At 39.4% G+C, this 18,323-nt stretch overlaps 2 protein-coding genes and 1 pseudogene across 5 annotated transcripts; all 3 read right to left on the bottom strand.

Annotated features, from left to right (window-relative positions):
- Positions 1–5,266: 5,266 nt before the first annotated feature.
- On the bottom strand, positions 5,267–6,556 carry LOC106385230 (annotated as a pseudogene).
- LOC106424637 (ATP-dependent zinc metalloprotease FTSH 6, chloroplastic) lies at positions 5,267–9,921 on the bottom strand. Of its 2 annotated transcripts, XR_007329038.1 has the most exons (6): positions 8,894–9,921; positions 8,271–8,811; positions 7,750–8,063; positions 7,431–7,671; positions 6,647–7,353; positions 5,267–6,556 (listed from the first exon to the last, which is right to left on the bottom strand). XR_007329038.1 is itself a non-coding variant. In XM_013865403.3 (5 exons), the coding sequence occupies exons 1-5, from the start codon at positions 9,499–9,501 to the stop codon at positions 7,012–7,014; spliced, it is 2,046 nt and encodes a 681-aa protein (XP_013720857.1). In that variant the 5' UTR covers positions 9,502–9,921; the 3' UTR covers positions 5,267–7,011. The 2 variants fall into 2 exon arrangements, 1 of the variants encoding a protein (XP_013720857.1); XM_013865403.3 differs by having other exon boundaries at positions 5,267–7,353.
- Positions 9,922–10,137: 216 nt separating this feature from the next.
- LOC106424780 (uncharacterized protein At5g19025-like) lies at positions 10,138–11,535 on the bottom strand. 3 transcript variants are annotated; one of them, XM_013865531.3, is made up of 2 exons: positions 11,233–11,535; positions 10,138–11,032 (listed from the first exon to the last, which is right to left on the bottom strand). In XM_013865531.3, the coding sequence occupies exon 2, from the start codon at positions 10,986–10,988 to the stop codon at positions 10,326–10,328; it is 663 nt and encodes a 220-aa protein (XP_013720985.1). In that variant the 5' UTR covers positions 10,989–11,032; positions 11,233–11,535; the 3' UTR covers positions 10,138–10,325. The 3 variants fall into 3 exon arrangements, with proteins under 3 accessions (XP_013720985.1, XP_022566004.1, XP_013720984.1); XM_022710283.2 differs by having other exon boundaries at positions 11,107–11,532; XM_013865530.3 differs by having other exon boundaries at positions 11,157–11,528.
- Positions 11,536–18,323: the final 6,788 nt, after the last annotated feature.

Here is an 18,323-nt window from a genome sequence, read left to right as displayed (position 1 = left end):
TCTTCTCTCAAAAAATTTCAAATCGCTCTCCTCCGATTTCTCATTTCAAGAAAGATGATTCGCGCACTTTTGTTTTTATGTGCCATTTTTATTTGTTTTTCTATTTATGGTTTATTCGTTGGAGAATTTACTGCGAGTGAATTTAAGATGAATATCGGTTTAATTTTCTTTACATCGCTTCTCCTTGTAATTGCTTGCATGATTAATGTAAATGGTTCCTTTTAATATTAATAATATTCTAATAATTTTTTTTATTTATGTGCTTTAGAAATACAAATGGCAAAAATCGAGAAACTTCAGTTTCCGGCATTGGAAGTAACTGGGACAAACTACACGGCATGGGTTACAAACATGGAGCTTCATCTAGATTCCGAGGAAATACTCAGAACAATAAAAGACGGCAATATATCAACCTCTCATGAAAAGTCTAAGGCCGTGATATTTCTGAGAAGGCATCTAGATGAAAATCTTACGCATGATTATGCGAGAACCAAAGATCCCTTAGATCTTTGGAAAGCTCTGAAGGAGAGGTTTGATAACCAAATAAAAATTACTCTCCCCCATGCACTTGATGAGTGGAAAAATCTACGATTTCAAGATTTTGAAAAAGTGGAAACGTACAATTCCGCTATATTGAGAATAGCGGCGCAATTAGATTATTGCGGTAAGCCTGTCTCGGAAGCATAAATGCTCGAGAAAACTTACCAAATGTTCCACAAAAATCATTATGTTCTACAAGAACAATATAGAAATTGTGGGTATACGAGGTTCTCTGAACTCGTTGTGGCGCTTATGATAGCGGAGAGAAATAATGAACTCCTCATTAAAAACCACAATGCCCGACCCACGGGAACCAAAGCATTTCCTGAGGTAAATGCAACGGATATAAAAAATCCGGAAAAAGGAAATTATTCCTATCGTGGGCGTGGTCGTGGCCGTGGTCACAATCGTGGTTTTGGTCGTGGTCGTGGTTATCGATTTAACCGCAACCATGAAAGGAGTAACAACCCAAGAGGAAGGGGATCCAACACATGGAATCGATCTGATCGGGTAAAAGGGAAAGAAACCCAAGAAAACCCTACTCATAAAAATGAGAACGTCTGTTACAGATGTGGATCGAAGGGACACTGGTCTCAAGTATGTCGAACTCCTCGGCATCTATGCCAATTGTACCAAGAATCTATTAAAGGCAAGGCAAAGGAAGTAAATCTCAATGAACACCTTGTGGGTACAACATCGACATACCTCGAATCCTCTGACTTTATGGGAGATTTCGACGAGGCCACTCATCAAAATAATTGAAGTGCTTGTACTGATCAAGCTTAATAATGCCTAGTGATGCCATAAAATATTATGTATTTCACTTTCAAAATAATGTTGTATTTCAAAATATCTAATGTATAATTATTGTGTACTTGTTATTGATGAATAATATGTTTACTTATGAAAGTTTATTTTCTTTATTAATATTAACTGTGTGTTACAGAAATGGATAAGAAAGCAAATGGAACAACAACTAAACAAATTGGTAGAGAAGTTTGCATACCAGATAGTGGCACAACGCACACTATACTGAAGGATAAGAGATATTTCTCTACTTTAAAGTCAGTAAAAATGACTATAAACACAATATCAGGTCCTACAGACCTGATCGAAGGAATTGGCAAGGCGAACTTTATGTTGCCTAATGGAACAAAGTTTTCCATAGATAATGCCTTATATTCTCCAAATTCTAAGAGAAATTTGTTGAGTTTCAAAGATATATACCGTCAAGGGTATAACACTCAGTCTGCAACTGAGAATGGAAAGAAGTATTTGTATATAACTTCTGAAAAATCAGGCAAAGGCCTTGTACTGGAAAAATTTCCAGAACTTCCTTCTGGATTGCATCACACTTATATTGATGCTATAGAATCACATCTTGTGATAAAAAGAAATCCAGAAGATGTTACATTATGGCATGATCGCCTTGGTCATCCAGGCACTACAATGATGCGAAAAATCATTGAAAGCTCACATGGTCATTCAATAAAAACCCAAGATATATACCAAAGTAATAAAATGACATGTGATGCGTGTGCTCTTGGGAAATTAATCATAAGACCATCACCAACCAAAGTTGACAAAGAATCACCAAAGTTTTTGGAAAGAATCCAAGGTGATATTTGTGGACCAATACATCCACCGTGTGGACCATTCTACTACTTTATGGTATTAATCGATGCATCGAGTAGATGGTCACATGTTTGTTTGTTATCATCTCGAAATATGGCATTTGCGAGATTTCTAACTCAGATAATCAAATTAAGAGCACAGTTCTCAGATTATCCAATTAAAAGAGTTAGATTAGATAACGCTGGTGAATTCACATCCCAAGCTTTTAATGATTATTGTATGGTATCAGGGATTGAAGTAGAGCATTCTGTTGCTCATGTTCATACACAAAATGGTTTGGCAGAATCATTAATTAAACGGCTGCAACTAATTGCAAGGCCATTGATCATGAGATCAAAACTCCCAACCTCTGTATGGGGACATGCTATTTTGCATGCAGAAGCACTAATTCGGATAAGACCAAGTGCATACCATAGATATTCCCCATTACAGTTAGCATTTGGAAAAGAACCAAATATCTCTCATCTAAAAATCTTTGGTTGTGCGGTTTATATTCCAATAGCACCACCGCAACGTACAAAGATGGGACCGCAAAGACGGTTGGAAATATATATTGGCTATGATTCTCCATCAATAATAAGATACCTAGAACCACAAACTGGTGATGTGTTTACGGCACGATTTGCCGATTGTCATTTCAATGAGAAAGAATTCCCAACTCTAGGGGGAGACAATAAACAAGTAGGAAAAGAGATCAAATGGAGTGTACCATCGTTATTACACCTTGATCCTCCTACGAAACAGTCAGAACTAGAAGTTCGACGTATCATGCATTTACAAAATATAGCAAATCAGCTACCTGATGCATTTGCTGATACCAAAATGGTAACTAAATCACATATACCCGCTGCAAATACTCCTGCTCGTATTGAAATACCACAAAATGGTGGAACGGCAGTTGATACACGTGAATCAGGAACACGTTTAAAGCGCGGTAGACCTATTGGTTCAAAGGATAAACTTCCTAGAAAACGTAAGGAATGTGAAAAGCATGATACTCCCAAAATAACAGAAAATATTTTGGACGAAGAAAATTGTGAATCTAACGACAATATAAAGCATCTTGAATCTGAAGGAAATCATGAGATTTCTATCAATTACATCCATAATGGAAAGATATGGAAACGAAATGAGATGGATGATATTGATGACGTTTTCTCATACCTTTTAGCAAAGGAAATAAATGAAGAAAACGAAGATCCAGAACCAAAGTCTGTATATGAATGTCAAAAGAGACATGACTGGATAAAATGGAAAGATGCAATTCAAGTCGAATTAGATTCGCTTAACAAACGAAATGTATTCGGACCTATTGTGCTCACACCCAAAGATGTAAAACCTGTTGGGTACAAATGGGTGTTTGTCCGAAAAAGAAATGAGAAAAACGAGATTACAAGATACAAAGCTCGTCTCGTAGCCCAAGGTTTCTCTCAAAGGCCAGGAATTGATTATGAGGAAACTTATTCTCCTGTCATGGACGCAATCACATTTAGATTCCTGATGAGCCTAGCGGCCAATGAAAATTTAGAAATGCGTCTCATGGATGTCGTTACGGCATATTTATATGGATCATTAGATACTGATATCTATATGAGAATCCCAGATGGATTTAAAATGCCAGAAACGTTAAGTTCCAAACCTAAAGAGTTATGTGCAATAAAATTGCAAAGATCATTATATGGGTTAAAACAATCTGGACGAATGTGGTATAATCGTCTCAGCGAACACTTAACAAAAGAAGGATACACGAATGATCCTATATGCCCTTGTGTTTTCATAAAGAAAACAACATCCGGATTTGTGATAATCGCGGTGTACGTTGATGATCTTAATATTATTGGAACTCAAAACGAAATCCAAAAGGCATCAAACTATCTGAAAGGAGAATTTGAGATGAAAGATCTCGGCCAGACAAAATATTGTCTAGGATTACAAATTGAGCATTCTCGAAAGGGTATATTTGTACACCAGTCTACATATACCAAACGAGTATTGAAACGCTTTAACATGGATAAAGCAACTCCTCTTAGCACCCCGATGGTCGTTAGATCACTTAATGTTGAAAATGATCCGTTTCGACCATCTGAGGAAAATGAAAAAATACTTGGTCCTGAAACTCCATACTTAAGTGCAATTGGAGCTCTTATGTATCTTGCAAATTGTACTCGACCTGACATATCTTTTGCCGTTAATCTTTTAGCGAGATTCAGTTCGTCTCCTACGCGAAGACATTGGAATGGAATTAAACATGTCTTTCGTTACCTTCAAGGAACAACTGATTTAGGCTTGTTTTATCCTAAAAGTTCAAAAGGTCAAATGATTGGTTTTGCAGATGCAGGTTATTTTTCAGATCCACACAAAGCTCGATCCCAGACAGGATATGTTTTTACAATTGGAGGCACCGCCATATCTTGGCGTTCTCAGAAGCAAACACTTGTTGCTACTTCTTCAAATCACGCTGAGATCATTGCACTCCATGAAGCAAGTAGAGAATGTGTATGGCTAAGATCAATAAGCCGACACATCTGTTCAAGCAGTGGGATTGACGAAAATACGGAGCCAACTATTCTATATGAAGATAACGCGGCATGTGTTGCTCAAACGAAGGAAGGATATATCAAAAGTGATAGAACCAAACATATACCTCCGAAGTTCTTCTCATACACTCAAGAGCTCGAGAAGAATAAAGAGATTGAAGTAAGATATGTTCGATCATGCGACAATGCAGCCGACCTCTTCACAAAATCACTCCCTACCTCGGTATTCAGAAAACACATCCATAACATTGGGATGCGCCATCTGAAGGATCTATGACTGTTCGTTCGAGGGGGAGCTTACGTAGTTGTACTCTTTTTACCTTACTATGGTTTTTCCCATTGGGTTTTCCTGGAAAGGTTTTTAACGAGGCAACAAAGACGTTAAGCGAGAGCGGATAGTGACACCGGCCCCCAAGGGGGAGTGTTACGAAAGTCAAAAAAAGGAGGAGTTTCTTCTCTATATAAACGATCGATTTCGATCGTTTAGAAAATCATCCCTCAACCTTCTCTTCTCTCTATAATAAATTCTTTCTATCTGTGTTAAAAATTCTACGGGTATAAATTTTGTCCTTATTCAAATTCTCGCGATACAATAAAATTCCAGTTATTTTTATAACAATATGAGTATTATTGAGTAGTACACTAGTCTTTCGATGAGGAAGGAAACAAAACAAGTAAAATAAATAGGTGGGGGAGCTAATTAATTAAGTTGCACTAAGCTTGGAACATATGAGCAAAGAAATGCATCACAATAACGGTCTGCACATTCTCTGACATCTGCTGCTTCTTTCAAGGATCCATCTACTCCAATGATGTAAGCTACTTCGCGAGTGGGGTTTCGTATATCTGTGTCTTTATCAAAAACCACGGCGACTTTCTTCTCCTCGTCAATGAAGAAACTCGCAGATGCAGGAAACTACCACTGAGGGTGAATGAGTTGTTTGATATTGGCCGATAAGAAAAACTTGTTGTTCCAGGACACGGCGTTAGGGTCATCACCAATCTTAGTGGAAATCCAGATCTCAAACGTCAATATATCCCAGGTCTGGAAGAAAACCACAAGCTGATCTTCTCTAACACTAGATAGACTCACGGTATCTTGAAAATAAGATACACGCGGTAGAGACAAAGGCGGCCCGAATGTCTCTCTTGTGAAATCGAAACAGACTAAGAAACCATTGATAGATGGTCTTTCTGAAGCAAACCAGTAGGTGTTTCCCTTTAAAGATAGGCCATGTTCACCATAACTTATCATCCACGTTCGAGGAAAGAGGTCAAGAATCCTCCATGAATCAGAACTGAAGTCGTAGATTTTGAACTCGACAAAATGAGAGAGAAAATCAATAAATCTCAAGACTTTGTGGGACTTACTGTTACGGTCGTAACCGAGAGCATACGTATAAGAACACCTATACTTGTCCACTAAGTGGCAATTATGTGTGTGCTCGATCCACCTGATTTGCCCCCAATACGGGTTCCAAACCACGAGCCTGGAGTGACCTTTGGGGATGCATAACAATAAACCGTCGCAGTGAAAGATTCCACACACGTCGAGTTGATCTGAACCGTCTGGGCCAATAAGTCTAGCTTCACGCTCCACTACACATGATTTGTTGGAAAGATTGAATCTCATCAAAAAAAACCCTATAATCCATCATCATGACCACAAGACGGCCCTCCTTTGATTCTTCTGATTGATGAGCAAGGTGCTTCTTTGCAAATACGCCACATCTGGACAACTTGTTCCACTTTTTGCAAGTAGATCGGATAGGTCTCAGAGATGTCACCGGAATTCGACAGAGTACCTCCTCAGCCATATCCTTTGGAAGATCACACATCTTCATCTGAAAGAGAACCTTGTCTTAACCCAAACTTCCTTGTTGTCGGAACAAGTTAGGTCAACCTACAATTAAACCAATCAAAAAGCAACTTACTTGTCCTCGTTCTGTCCTGAGATTGCAGATTTCTTCCGCCTCTCGATATATATAACAATTGAAGACGCAGAAACTCTCAAGTAAATTGATTCGATTAAGACCGAAGAAAAAAACACAAACCCAAATTAATTAGGAGAGAAAAACTTTATTTTTTCTGTTTGTGACCGACACAGAACAAACAGACCCAAAAATCCCAATCCGGTTTGGTTCATGTCCTCTTTGGGCAGGTAGATTTTTATCTTACCACCATGAGAATTTACACTTTCTTGTCTTTGACACTTTAGTATGAAAATTTTATAGGTGAAAGTCTAGTTTAAGTTTGTAGTACCAATACTACCATAGTATTATTTTATTTATTTGTATTATTACACACTAATCAAATCTTTGATTCGAACTCTATCCTCGGTTTTTAACGGTTGATGAGTGTATTCAGACAGGATTGCTCGAAACTCGTCTCCAGTTAAGGTTTCCTTGTCCAACAAGACATCAACAAGCTTGTCTATGGCTTCTCTGTTATTCCTCACGTGGTTCTTGGCAATCTGGTAAGCATTATCAATTATTTTCTTCACGCATTGATCGATTTCTTTGGCAAGCTTCTCGGACATGGAGCTTCTCGCGAGCATCCTTAGAACGACGTCGCTTTGCATGGTCGCTGGATCGGTTAGAGCCCACGGACCAATCTCCGACATACCAAACATCGTCACCATCTGCGAATTGAAAACTAAGGATTAGAGAACCGACCGGTTATTTCCGGTTTATAAAATTATGTTTTATATTTCTTTACCTGTCTTGCGATCTGTGTTATTTGCTGGAGATCGCCCGCAGCTCCGGTGGTTATCTCTGGTTCTCCAAAAATTACATCCTCGGCGGCTCTGCCTCCTAGTCCTCCGACGATTCTAGCGAACAACTGCTGTTTAGAAACCAACGTGGGGTCTTCTCCCGGTAAGAACCACGTGAGACCACGTGCTTGACCTCTAGGAATCAATGTTACTTTCTGAACCGGGTCGTGACCCTCAGTCAATGTCCTGAACCGAATAAAAACCGATTAATTTTGACGTAAACTGACCAAACCGAAGACATTGCATTAGTAAACCGGGACTTACGCACAGACTGCATGTCCAACTTCATGGTACGCCACAATCGCTTTGCTTTTACCGTCGATCATCTTCGTCCCTTCCATTCCGGCGGCAATCCGATCAATGGAGTCGTCAATCTCTTTAGGGGTAATCTTCTCTTGTCCTCTTCTTCCGGCGAGAATCGCAGCTTCGTTCATGAGGTTCGCCAGGTCAGCCCCACTAAAACCAGGAGTTCTCATGGCGATCACGCTCAAAGACACTTCTTTGTCAAGTTTCTTGGTTTTGCTGTAAACTTTTAATATCTCCTCTCTTCCTCTGATATCCGGTAAACCAACGGAAACCTGTTCCAACCGATCCGGTTTGCTTTAGTTTTAGAATTTATATTCGGTTCAAAGGTCCCGACCATAACTAAATGAAACATTCGCATATTGCCTCCGAAATATTAATGTTTATTGCGAGCCCCAACTTAATTAAGTTAAAATATATGTAATTCCAAGACCGGTTCTGGTTCGGTTAATATGTCCAGCCTGTGGGTTAACCAAACATACCTGCCTATCGAATCTCCCTGGTCGGACCAAAGCAGCGTCTAAAATCTCTGGCCTGTTCGTTGCAGCTATCACGAGCACTCCGGTATTCCCCGCAAACCCGTCCATTTCAGTTAAAATCTGGTTTAGCGTCTGCTCACGTTCGTCGTTTCCTCCTCCTAAACCGGTTCCCCTTATTCTCCCAACAGCATCAATCTCATCAATGAACACTAAACAGGGTGAGTTAGCCTTTGCCTTGTTGAACAAGTCTCTAACCCTAGATGCTCCTACACCAACAAACATCTCTATGAACTCCGAACCAGACAATGAGAAGAACGGAACTCCAGCTTCTCCGGCTATGGCCTTGGCCAGGAGAGTCTTTCCGGTTCCCGGCGGTCCTGTCAACAAGACACCTTTTGGGATTTTAGCACCCAAGGCTGAGAATTTCTCTGGTGTTTTCAAGAATTCTACTATCTCTTCGAAGTCTTGCTTGGCTTCGTCTACTCCTGCAACGTCGTCGAATGTTATCCCTGTGTTTGGTTCCATCTGAAACTTAGCTTTGCTTCTGTTGCAAGAAAACATACATGAAAGGCTTAAACTTAGGGTTTAAATGTTTAATATCAGCAAATTGATTTAAAGGATGTTACCTTCCAAGGCCAAAAGGCAAGTTGGGTCCACTAGGGGTTCTAGGAAATGCTAATAGCAGAGAGCCAAGTAAGACCAAAGGAACCCCAAAATTCCCCAAGAAGTTGAGCAAGAAAGCTCCCCAGTTCACATCTACCGGATGAGCAGCGAAGTCTACGTTCTTCTCCTTCATCTTCCTGAGTAGATCAACCGGTAAACCTGGAAGGTTAACCCTAACCCTCTGGATCTTTCTTAACGCTGGATTGGAGATCTCTGCGATGGCAACAGTCCCATTCTCGAACAAGTCAACTTTCTTCACTTCATTCTCTTCCAGATGGTGCAGAAACCTCGAGTACGACATTCTGTTGGAAGCAGCTTCGATGGGAGCTTCTGGTTCAGCCTTTGCGGGATGAGCCAATACTAGAGGTGACGTAAGCCCCAAGGCAGTTAAGCTCAGCAAGGCTCTCTTGGTGAGTTTAGAGTCTGGAGTTTTAGTTTTGAGAAGAGGATTATGACTATGGCTGGATTTAGATAGATGAGTTGATTTTGGAAACTCTTGGGACTTATTAATACAGGTTGGGATGTTAGAGAGAGGGAGAGACAAAGCTGACGTTGAAGAGGCCATTTTCATCACCACAGCCAATGCTTATGTTCTTCTTTGGGATTATGCTTCAAGGACTCTTGCTTTCTGAGATTTGGTCTTCTGATGTTTTGGTTGGTAGGTTCAAGAATTTATATAAACAAAAAGTTGAGATGATGAGTGATGACTCAAACGAAGAGGATGTTTCTAGTTTCTTTTGTCTTCTCTGGAACATATTATTGTCTTCTTGAATGATCCAGAGATTGTACTATTGAAAAAAAAAAACTTTGCATCTTAAATGTCCACATACTATTGGAGATTGATATAAATCATAGTCTTGCAACAAATCTCAACCCTTGATCATTTCCAAAACTCCTTTTATTGTCTCTTTTTCGTTCAGTAGACTTTCATATGATCCATACACTTGGAGGGCAAAAAGGCATATACACATGTCGTAGTTTACCTGATCTCATCAAGAACCACTAATATTTATCCCAACCAGGTCATATACCAGAAAATACAGGAATGCATAAGAACACAGAGCATAGATAAAATGTTAGAATCATTTAACCATGATAGCCAGATAAAAAAAAGAAGCACACAATCAAGAAACATTAGAACACATTCAAAACTTCAAAATCGAAATAATTGTTCTTCACTAGAAACCATTTTTCTCTGCAATATCCCTCATTGTAAAGGTTTTTTATTTAAACACACGGAGATTAACATCATATTAGTTTGTGTAAGAAGTTCTTGTGAAAAATCACTAAACTCCCAAAAGAAAAGAAAAAAACATGTTTATAAGCTAATCAAAGTATAATCATATCATCATCACAACCTGTAATGATACAATCTTTTATCTCAAAAAAGATTTTTCATTTCTTGATCTTCCTTTGCTGCTTCTTAGGACCAGGAACCTCCAACCTCCCAACCGAACACCCACACTTCGCCCTAAAAACCAACACAGCCCTCCCATTAATCGGAGCCATCTTCTTCAACTCCGCCTCCAACTCACGGTGGTGATCACGAGGCAACTCAAACAGCCCCTTCTTGCTAACAACACTCGAGCTCGATCCACCTTTAACACAATCCTCCGTCTCCAGCTGAATATCAAACTCCGCATTAGCCTTCCCCAGCCCTCTGCAATCAGGCTTCCCACATTTATTCCGACTAGACACGAGTATAACAATCATCCAAGCGGACAACGCCGTGCACGAGACGCTCAACGCGATCAGCCCGTAGACAACCGGGTCGGGGTTGCGGAGAATCTCTTCCTTGACTATACACGAGACGTCGGAGAAGATCTCCACGGACTTGACCGCGATGAATCTGATGTAAGGGAAGATCAAGAACCCCGAGGACGTGACGACGGCGATCAAGATCAGGACGTCGATGGCTGCCGATGGAGATCCGTCGCAGCAGATTGATGATGATGATGATGATGATTTACGGCTGGCTCTTGGCTTGTGAAGGTCTGATGAGTTGGCCATGATCGGTGATTGTTCGACGACGGAGATTGAGCTCTGGAGATGTACCATCTCAGATTCCAAATCCGATTCGGATCAAATCGGTCCACCAACTCCTGAAGGAGGAAAAACAAAAAAAAAGAAAACTCAAATCAGATACGATTTGAGGATAAAAATAATTGGAGTGAACCTGATTGGATCGGATCGAGAAGTGATCGTTAATAATCAATTGAAACCCACCGAAACAAAAATTTAATCGGAAATCAAATCTTCGACTCTAGTTCATACGATTTTTTAGAATCGAATTTGTATACACCTCGAAGCAGTGACGGATGTTTAAATAAGAAGAGAAGTCGGTAACGTAATCGCGGTTGAAACTAGCGCATCAGAATATTAAAAAACAGACAGAACAGGGAAGCAATCTGGTGTCGGAGAATTCGATATGTAAGAGGAAAGAAAATTTCAGTTCGTCATCATTAAAAGTTTCACTCGTTACGGTCCGAATCGATGGACGGTCGTGTCGTATACGAAGGAAGAGAGGGGGAGTCACACGCGTTCAGATTTTGATCAAAGCTTGCCTGCCTAGGTGTGTGTATGTTATGTATCGTATTAAAATGTATCAAAGTTGTTTTAATTTATTGATTTTTTTTACTTTGTTGATTTCGTGGGTCACTACTACTTTACCAGACTTAACTTTCCGTAGGCTTCATTACATTATTTAAAGGTTTGTCTTAAAAGAAGAGCAAACCAATACTTTAATATTGAGTAGTAGTACTAATATTAAAGCCCAGATTCGTTTTTAAAGCCCAATACAAAGCCCAGATTCGTTCTGTGTGGGGTCAATAGGTCCGAAGCTACCTACCTCTACCATTCAAAGGCTATTTTAAAGAGTATCTTTGTCAAACTTGGCAAGGCACTGATTTTCATAAAAACCTCTCATAATCACATGCTTCGACACCATTTTTAATTAATTTTTCGTTTTTTATCTTTTTAATAACATAAGTTATTGATTCATTTATCTTGTTATGTGTTATTATTTCAAGTGGACGGCTACAATAGTAATAAGGCAACATGATATTCTATTCAACCTAAGTCAAACCTTGTTCCCTAGCTAATCAAAAATAAACACGGTAATCGATGTTTCTTTTCTAGTTTCAGCGTCTTGGTTTCTTGTTTCCTATCTAATAACCCAACATACATTTTATTTTCATATTTCAAAGTCCTTGCACTACAAGAAAACAGCAAGAATTCTGAGGAAAAAAATCGTCGGAATTTCGTCGAAATATCGTTATTCCGACGACATACCGACGAAACAAGTCGTCGGAAATAATTCCTCGGAATTTCTTCTTTCCTCGGAAATCCCTCGAAATTTTCCGACGGAATTCCGAGGAAACAAACTTCCGAGAAAATTCCGAGGATCACTAGTTTGTCGGAAATGTCCTCGGAATATACCGAGGGAGAACTTCGTCGGGATATTTCCTCGGACATTCATCGATCGATGCGTTTTTGGACATATATACATTGATCGATAGGAATATACCGACGGACATATTCCTCGATATATTCCGAGGAACAGGTCCCTCGGTATATTCCGAACGTTTTTTTGTAAACAGATCGATCGATGGATTTATGTCCAAAAACGCATCGATCGATCGAGTAAAAAATATAATTAATTTCCTCGGAATGTAAAAATATTAATTTAAAAAAAAAAAAAAAATTCTGAAATTTAAATTCGAAAATATGAAATTAAAATTAAAATTGAAATCATATTAATTAATATTCAAAGTTTCACAAATAAAAATAAAACATTCCGAGTTTTTGGAAAAAAAAAAAACTACGGGTCTGGCACGTCCGGGAACACCTCGTTCGGGTACATCCTCTACATCATCTCCATCATTTGCTGGTTTAGCCTCCTATGCGCCTCATAGCCCGCCTGTTGAGCCGCCATCTGGGTCTCCAACAAAGATATACGATCATCTTTGTCCTTCAACTGAGCCGTAAGTACTTCTGGATCAACAAAGGGCGGTGGTGCAGAAGAAGGAGGAACCGACCGGGTGCGACGACCCAAACCGACCAAATGTCTCTTCTTCTTTGGAACCGACTGAATAGAAAATAGCCAAATTTACAAATTTAAACCAAGAAATAAATGAATTGAACTTTAAAAAAAAAAGAACTTTCGGATTCAACGATTTCGTTGATTCGAAACCGGGACAAGTTGGTCGAAGCCGTCGAAGCGTCATCCTCGGTTTGAAGCTGAGACACTTCGTCTACCACCTGAGTTTGGACCAGGTCGACCACGTCCCTCACAAGACCGTCATCAATCTGGCCGGTCTTCTTGTTGGTATACGCCCTCCTCATTAGGGCGAGATCATCAACCGGCTCGCCATCATTTTCTTCCGCCTTGAAAAAAAACATAAATAAAAGAAACATTAGAAATTAGAAAAAATGCACAATAAATTAAAATTCTGAAACTCAAATAATTGAAGAAAAGGCGGTTGAACTTACCATGCGATCTCCCAGAGTGGCAATAGATTGAGCACCCAAGTTATGCTTGTAGATGTCCTTCCCTTTACGGTCGCTCCTGCTGTTGGTGGAGTTGGTGGAAGAAGTTTCTTTCGTCTCTTCCTTATCCCAATGCGCACACAACTCCTTCCAGACCGTGTCGTTCATCGACTTTGGGACCTTTTAATAAAAAAAAAAGAAAATAGTTTAATAAATTAAAAAATAGTTTAATAAATTAAAAAATTGTTTAATAAATTAAATCGAACCTTATTGATTTCCCACGACGAAGTGGTGATAGATAAAGAGCGTCTCATCGGAATTCCAGTTGAACTCTTGCTGGAAAAAAAACACAATTAGTAGAAAATTTATATTAAAGATTAAAAATATAAGTAAAAAATTAGAATACTTACCGCAAACTGACGAAACCACAGTACCTGCTTGTCGGTAGGGAAGTGAGTGAAAGTCGGATGTCCACTGTCGAGGGCCGAGTAATCCATGCGCTGATCTCGTTCCCGGATCGGTTGAACCTAATAAAAAGAATAAACGGTTAATAATGAATCCAAATTTAAAGAAAAAAAAATGTTTAATTACCATGTTTGACCCCGTCCATGTGGATACGGAGTGAGATACGGAAGATGGTCACGACCGGGCTGTTGAACCAACTCCGCAACACGCATCACTCCCGGAGGACCCGGAGGAACAGGAGCGGATGCAGCAACGGGAGCGAGAGGAGCAGGAGCGGGTGCAGCAGAGGGAGATGTATGGTTGGAGCTGTGGGGCGAAGTGGAATCCTGAAAACGGCTGGAATCCCGAGACTGGCTCCCCGTACCACCACGACCACGACGCTGTCGAGGCCGGGTCTGATCATCATGAGACCTGTAAATTAAAAAAATATATTTAACAAATAGAGAAATATATAAATTAATTTTTTTAAAAAAAAAAATCCCAAATAATTTAATCACAAAAAAAGATTTATATATATTAAAAATATTTAATAAATATATAAAAATAGTTCTAATAAACAAAAAATAGTTTTAATAAATAAAAATAGTTTAATAATTACAAAAAAAATAGTTTTAATAATATATATATATATATTAAAAATATTTTTAAATCCCAAATAATAGTTTTTAATCACAAAAAAGTTTTATAGATATTTAAAATGTTTTGTAAAATCCAAAAAATCGAATTTATATACAAATTTTTTTTTGTAAAGTCCAAAAAATCGAATTTATATAGAAAAATCGATTTGTAAAATACAAAAATTGATTTTATATACAAAAATCGATTTTATAAATACAAAAAAAATAAAAAAATTCTAAAAAAATTCTAAATCAATTTAACAAAACAAATTATTCAACCAAATCATAATTCTAAACCTATTATACAACCAAATCACAATCCTAACCAATCACCCTAACAAAAATCTATCAAAACTACACAAAAACCTAACAAATAGAACCTAAGAGAGTGGGATAGGGTCCTTACATGATTTGTGTAAGAGAAGGGGGAGATCGCCGGAGATATCGTCGGATTTCAGGGGGAAATCGCCGGAGAGAAGAGAGGAGTCGCACAGAGGAAGAAGAGAGAAATGGGGAAGAAGAAGGGGCTCGTGGTTATAAAACCTAGGGTCCGACGGACATTATCCGTCGGAATTCTAATTTCAATTTTCGCGAAATATTTGCCCGGTAAAATGAAAATATTCTGAGGAAATTCCGACGGATAGTAAAATATCCGTCGGAATTTCTTCGGAATATTCCGAGGAAATACCGAGTAACTAGTGTTTGGGGTTTCAAAACATCAATTTTTTTTGCCGTATTTCATTTCTTCTACAATTGTAATGCATACCATTGAGGATTCTTTGTATAGATGAGCATAAACCATGAAATAACAAATTTCAAAACTAATTGAAAGTATTCCCTTTACCGTTCATTAAAAGGTATAAGTGTTTCTCTTATGTTGTGGGATTTCGTTTATACAATCGGAAAAGTGTTAATTATACGGTAAGGAACAAATATTTGACTTCATAATGAACGTAAGACACTTAATAAGAGTTATATAGGTGTTATTCAAACCGCAAAACGTTGTTTTCGGTTTAAAAACTCTATTTCCTCGGAATTTCCTCGGATTATTCCGAGGGAACTCCGAGGAAACCCTCTTCTTCCTCGGAATTGCCTCGGAATATTCCGGCTACACAACTAGCATGTCCTGAGACGATGACAATATTGGGAATCAAAGCAGACATTGAAGGGCTGTTCCAGAACATGGGTCTAGGCCAACTATGCAACCTCAACGAACCCACTTATCCGGAGTTGGTACGCCAGTTCATAGCATCCGCATACGTCAGCCGTCCCGATGATAGCCATCAGGAAGGTTTTCTGGCATTCGTAGTGCAGAAAGTATACTATAAGGTATCTTTCACAGACCTCTGCGGACTATTTGGATTGAGTGCATGGGAGAGGACATCTGGTCTTTATTGGACTTCAGAGCTGTTGAACTTCTGGGAAACGATTGGCACAGGGGTTTATAGATCTTCTCAGGCAAAGGAGTCACTTTTCCGGAGCCCAATACTGAGATATGCCACACGCCTCATTGGCTCATTGCTATACGGGACAACCACAACCGCATCAGTCACGCAATGGGAGTTGTGCCTCATGTACCAAGGTGTGAGGCATTTGCTACCGGCATTTGGAAACTCTACATTCCCACCTGCTACTGCCTTCAACATGGGAGCGGTGCTGGCCGCAAACTTAGCAGGATACAAGGGGAAAGTAACCAAATCCAAGAGCAATGCATGTGGATTTGGTGCAGTGATTACTCGGATCCTTAGACATGTGGGTGTAGACTGCGAGAACCAGCAGGTAGCACTGGACAGATCAAACAACATTGCTTGGAACTACCTGGATGTCAAAAATCTTGTAAGTAAGGAGTTCATAGCTGGTCCCCACTCTAGGATCGATCGGGATGGTCCTTACGTCTACGTATTCCAGGACCGAGCGAAGAAAACACTCTACTGCCACCTGCCTCAGATCGGCCTGACTGCTCTACTTTCAGAGGCTGCAGTTGAGTTCCTACCCCCTGCTACCGCACTAGTAGACAAGCCATCCTTCTTCACGCCAAAATATCAGACCAAAGGCAAGGCCGTGGTTGATGAAGAAGGAGAAGATGAGGCTGCACAAGCCATTCCAGATGATTCACAACCCCATCAGCTACTCCCATCAGACTCCAGCCAGTACAAGCTGCAAGAGCTTCCACCGAACGCCACTTCGCGCCAGCAACAACATTGGAGAGATCAGAGCATAAAGACAAACAACGACATGCTACACAAGATTTGGGCTGCCATTTCACGTATCAGGCCGTGTCGTTGCCAAAAGGATGATGTAGTTCATCGGGACAACTCTCCATCCAGCTCTGGTTCGGGTTCGAGTGGTACACACAGGGTAAGAAAGAGGTCCAAGAGACCCAACGATGCAGGAACATCTGGAGCAGGAGACGAGGAGTAGGAGCTATCACCGGCCAGTATTGCCATTTGATTTCCGACCGCGCTATTTTATTTTCTTTTCTATTCTAACGTTTTATGGTCTTATTTTCTATTAATTTTGAACTTAGTTTTTTTTTTCTTAATTATGAGTTCGTATTTCTTTTACATGGTTTCTTCGTTTTATATGGTTGTGTTTTGAGTAGCTTTTCATTCGTATTCAGCTTTGCCTTGCTAGATAAACCAAATAACTAATATCCGAGGAAAGAGATTATATCAAGTGTTCCTCGGAATTTCCTCGGTATTTCTTAAAAAAAAAAAAAAAAAAAATCAATGGTAGTCTGTTTCCGAGTCATCATCACCAGATGAATCTGAATCTGGATCTTGGTGAAACTCTCCAATCACTGGTTCATCCTCTACGTGAACGACGGCTTCCTCTCCAAAGTCGGTTAAATCGACAACAAGGCCAACTCCAGCTAAATCTTCTGCTGCACTTAAGTTGCCGGATGTGCTTGGTTGTAGTGGGTCTTCCAGCTCAGAACTTCCCTGAACTCGGCCTCTCGGGTTGAGTCTTGTAACAGTAACCCATGGATCATATCTGTTCCTTACCCGGGGGTACTTGATATAACAAACCTGTAACATTTAGAAAAATTATAAATTAATACACATGATGATGAATCATTCTGAATAATTAACATTTAATTACCTGATCGGCCTGAGAAGCAAGAATGAAAGGATCATAATATTGCAGCTTTTGCCTCGAATTTACTGATGTAACACCAAATGCATCTGTTCTCACACCTCGATCTGGAGTGTTGTCGTACCAATCACAATAGAAAACAGTACAGCGCAATCCAACCATGCCCAAATACTTGATTTCCAAAATCTCATGTATGTGTCCGTAGTATACATCATCTCCTGATGCAGAACAAACGCCAGCATCATAAGTCGTACTCGAACGTCTCCTCTTCTGAGTTGTGAATGCATATCCTCGAGTACAAAATCTCGGATATGACTTCACAACAAAGTTTGGTCCAACGACCATCTCACGTATCCAATCGTCAAATGTTTCACCTCTGGCCAAACCAGCAGACACCTATTAATAGCACATATTTATATGTTATATCAATAAATGTGAATTAGTATAAATATGTGATAAAATATATTTTAATTTGTTTAAAGCACTCACATAAGTAAACATCCATCCAGTAAATTCTCTCTGCTTCATTTCTTCTAGTTCGTCCTCTGTGGCGTATCTATACTCGAACCGCTTTTCTGCCATGAAAATCCTGTATATGATGACAATAATGTAATAAATTAAGATTTAAATTTTAACTTGTTAAAATAAAAATTTGTAAGCTCATTTATTTACCTCTCATATTGTAGAACGTCTTCGCAGTTGGTGAGAAAATATGTTTGCAAATGAC

The sequence above is a fragment of the Brassica napus genome, chromosome C9 (assembly GCF_020379485.1).
Source record: "Brassica napus cultivar Da-Ae chromosome C9, Da-Ae, whole genome shotgun sequence".
Lineage (NCBI taxonomy): Eukaryota > Viridiplantae > Streptophyta > Magnoliopsida > Brassicales > Brassicaceae > Brassica > Brassica napus.
This window is presented reverse-complemented; position numbering and strand designations above follow the sequence as displayed.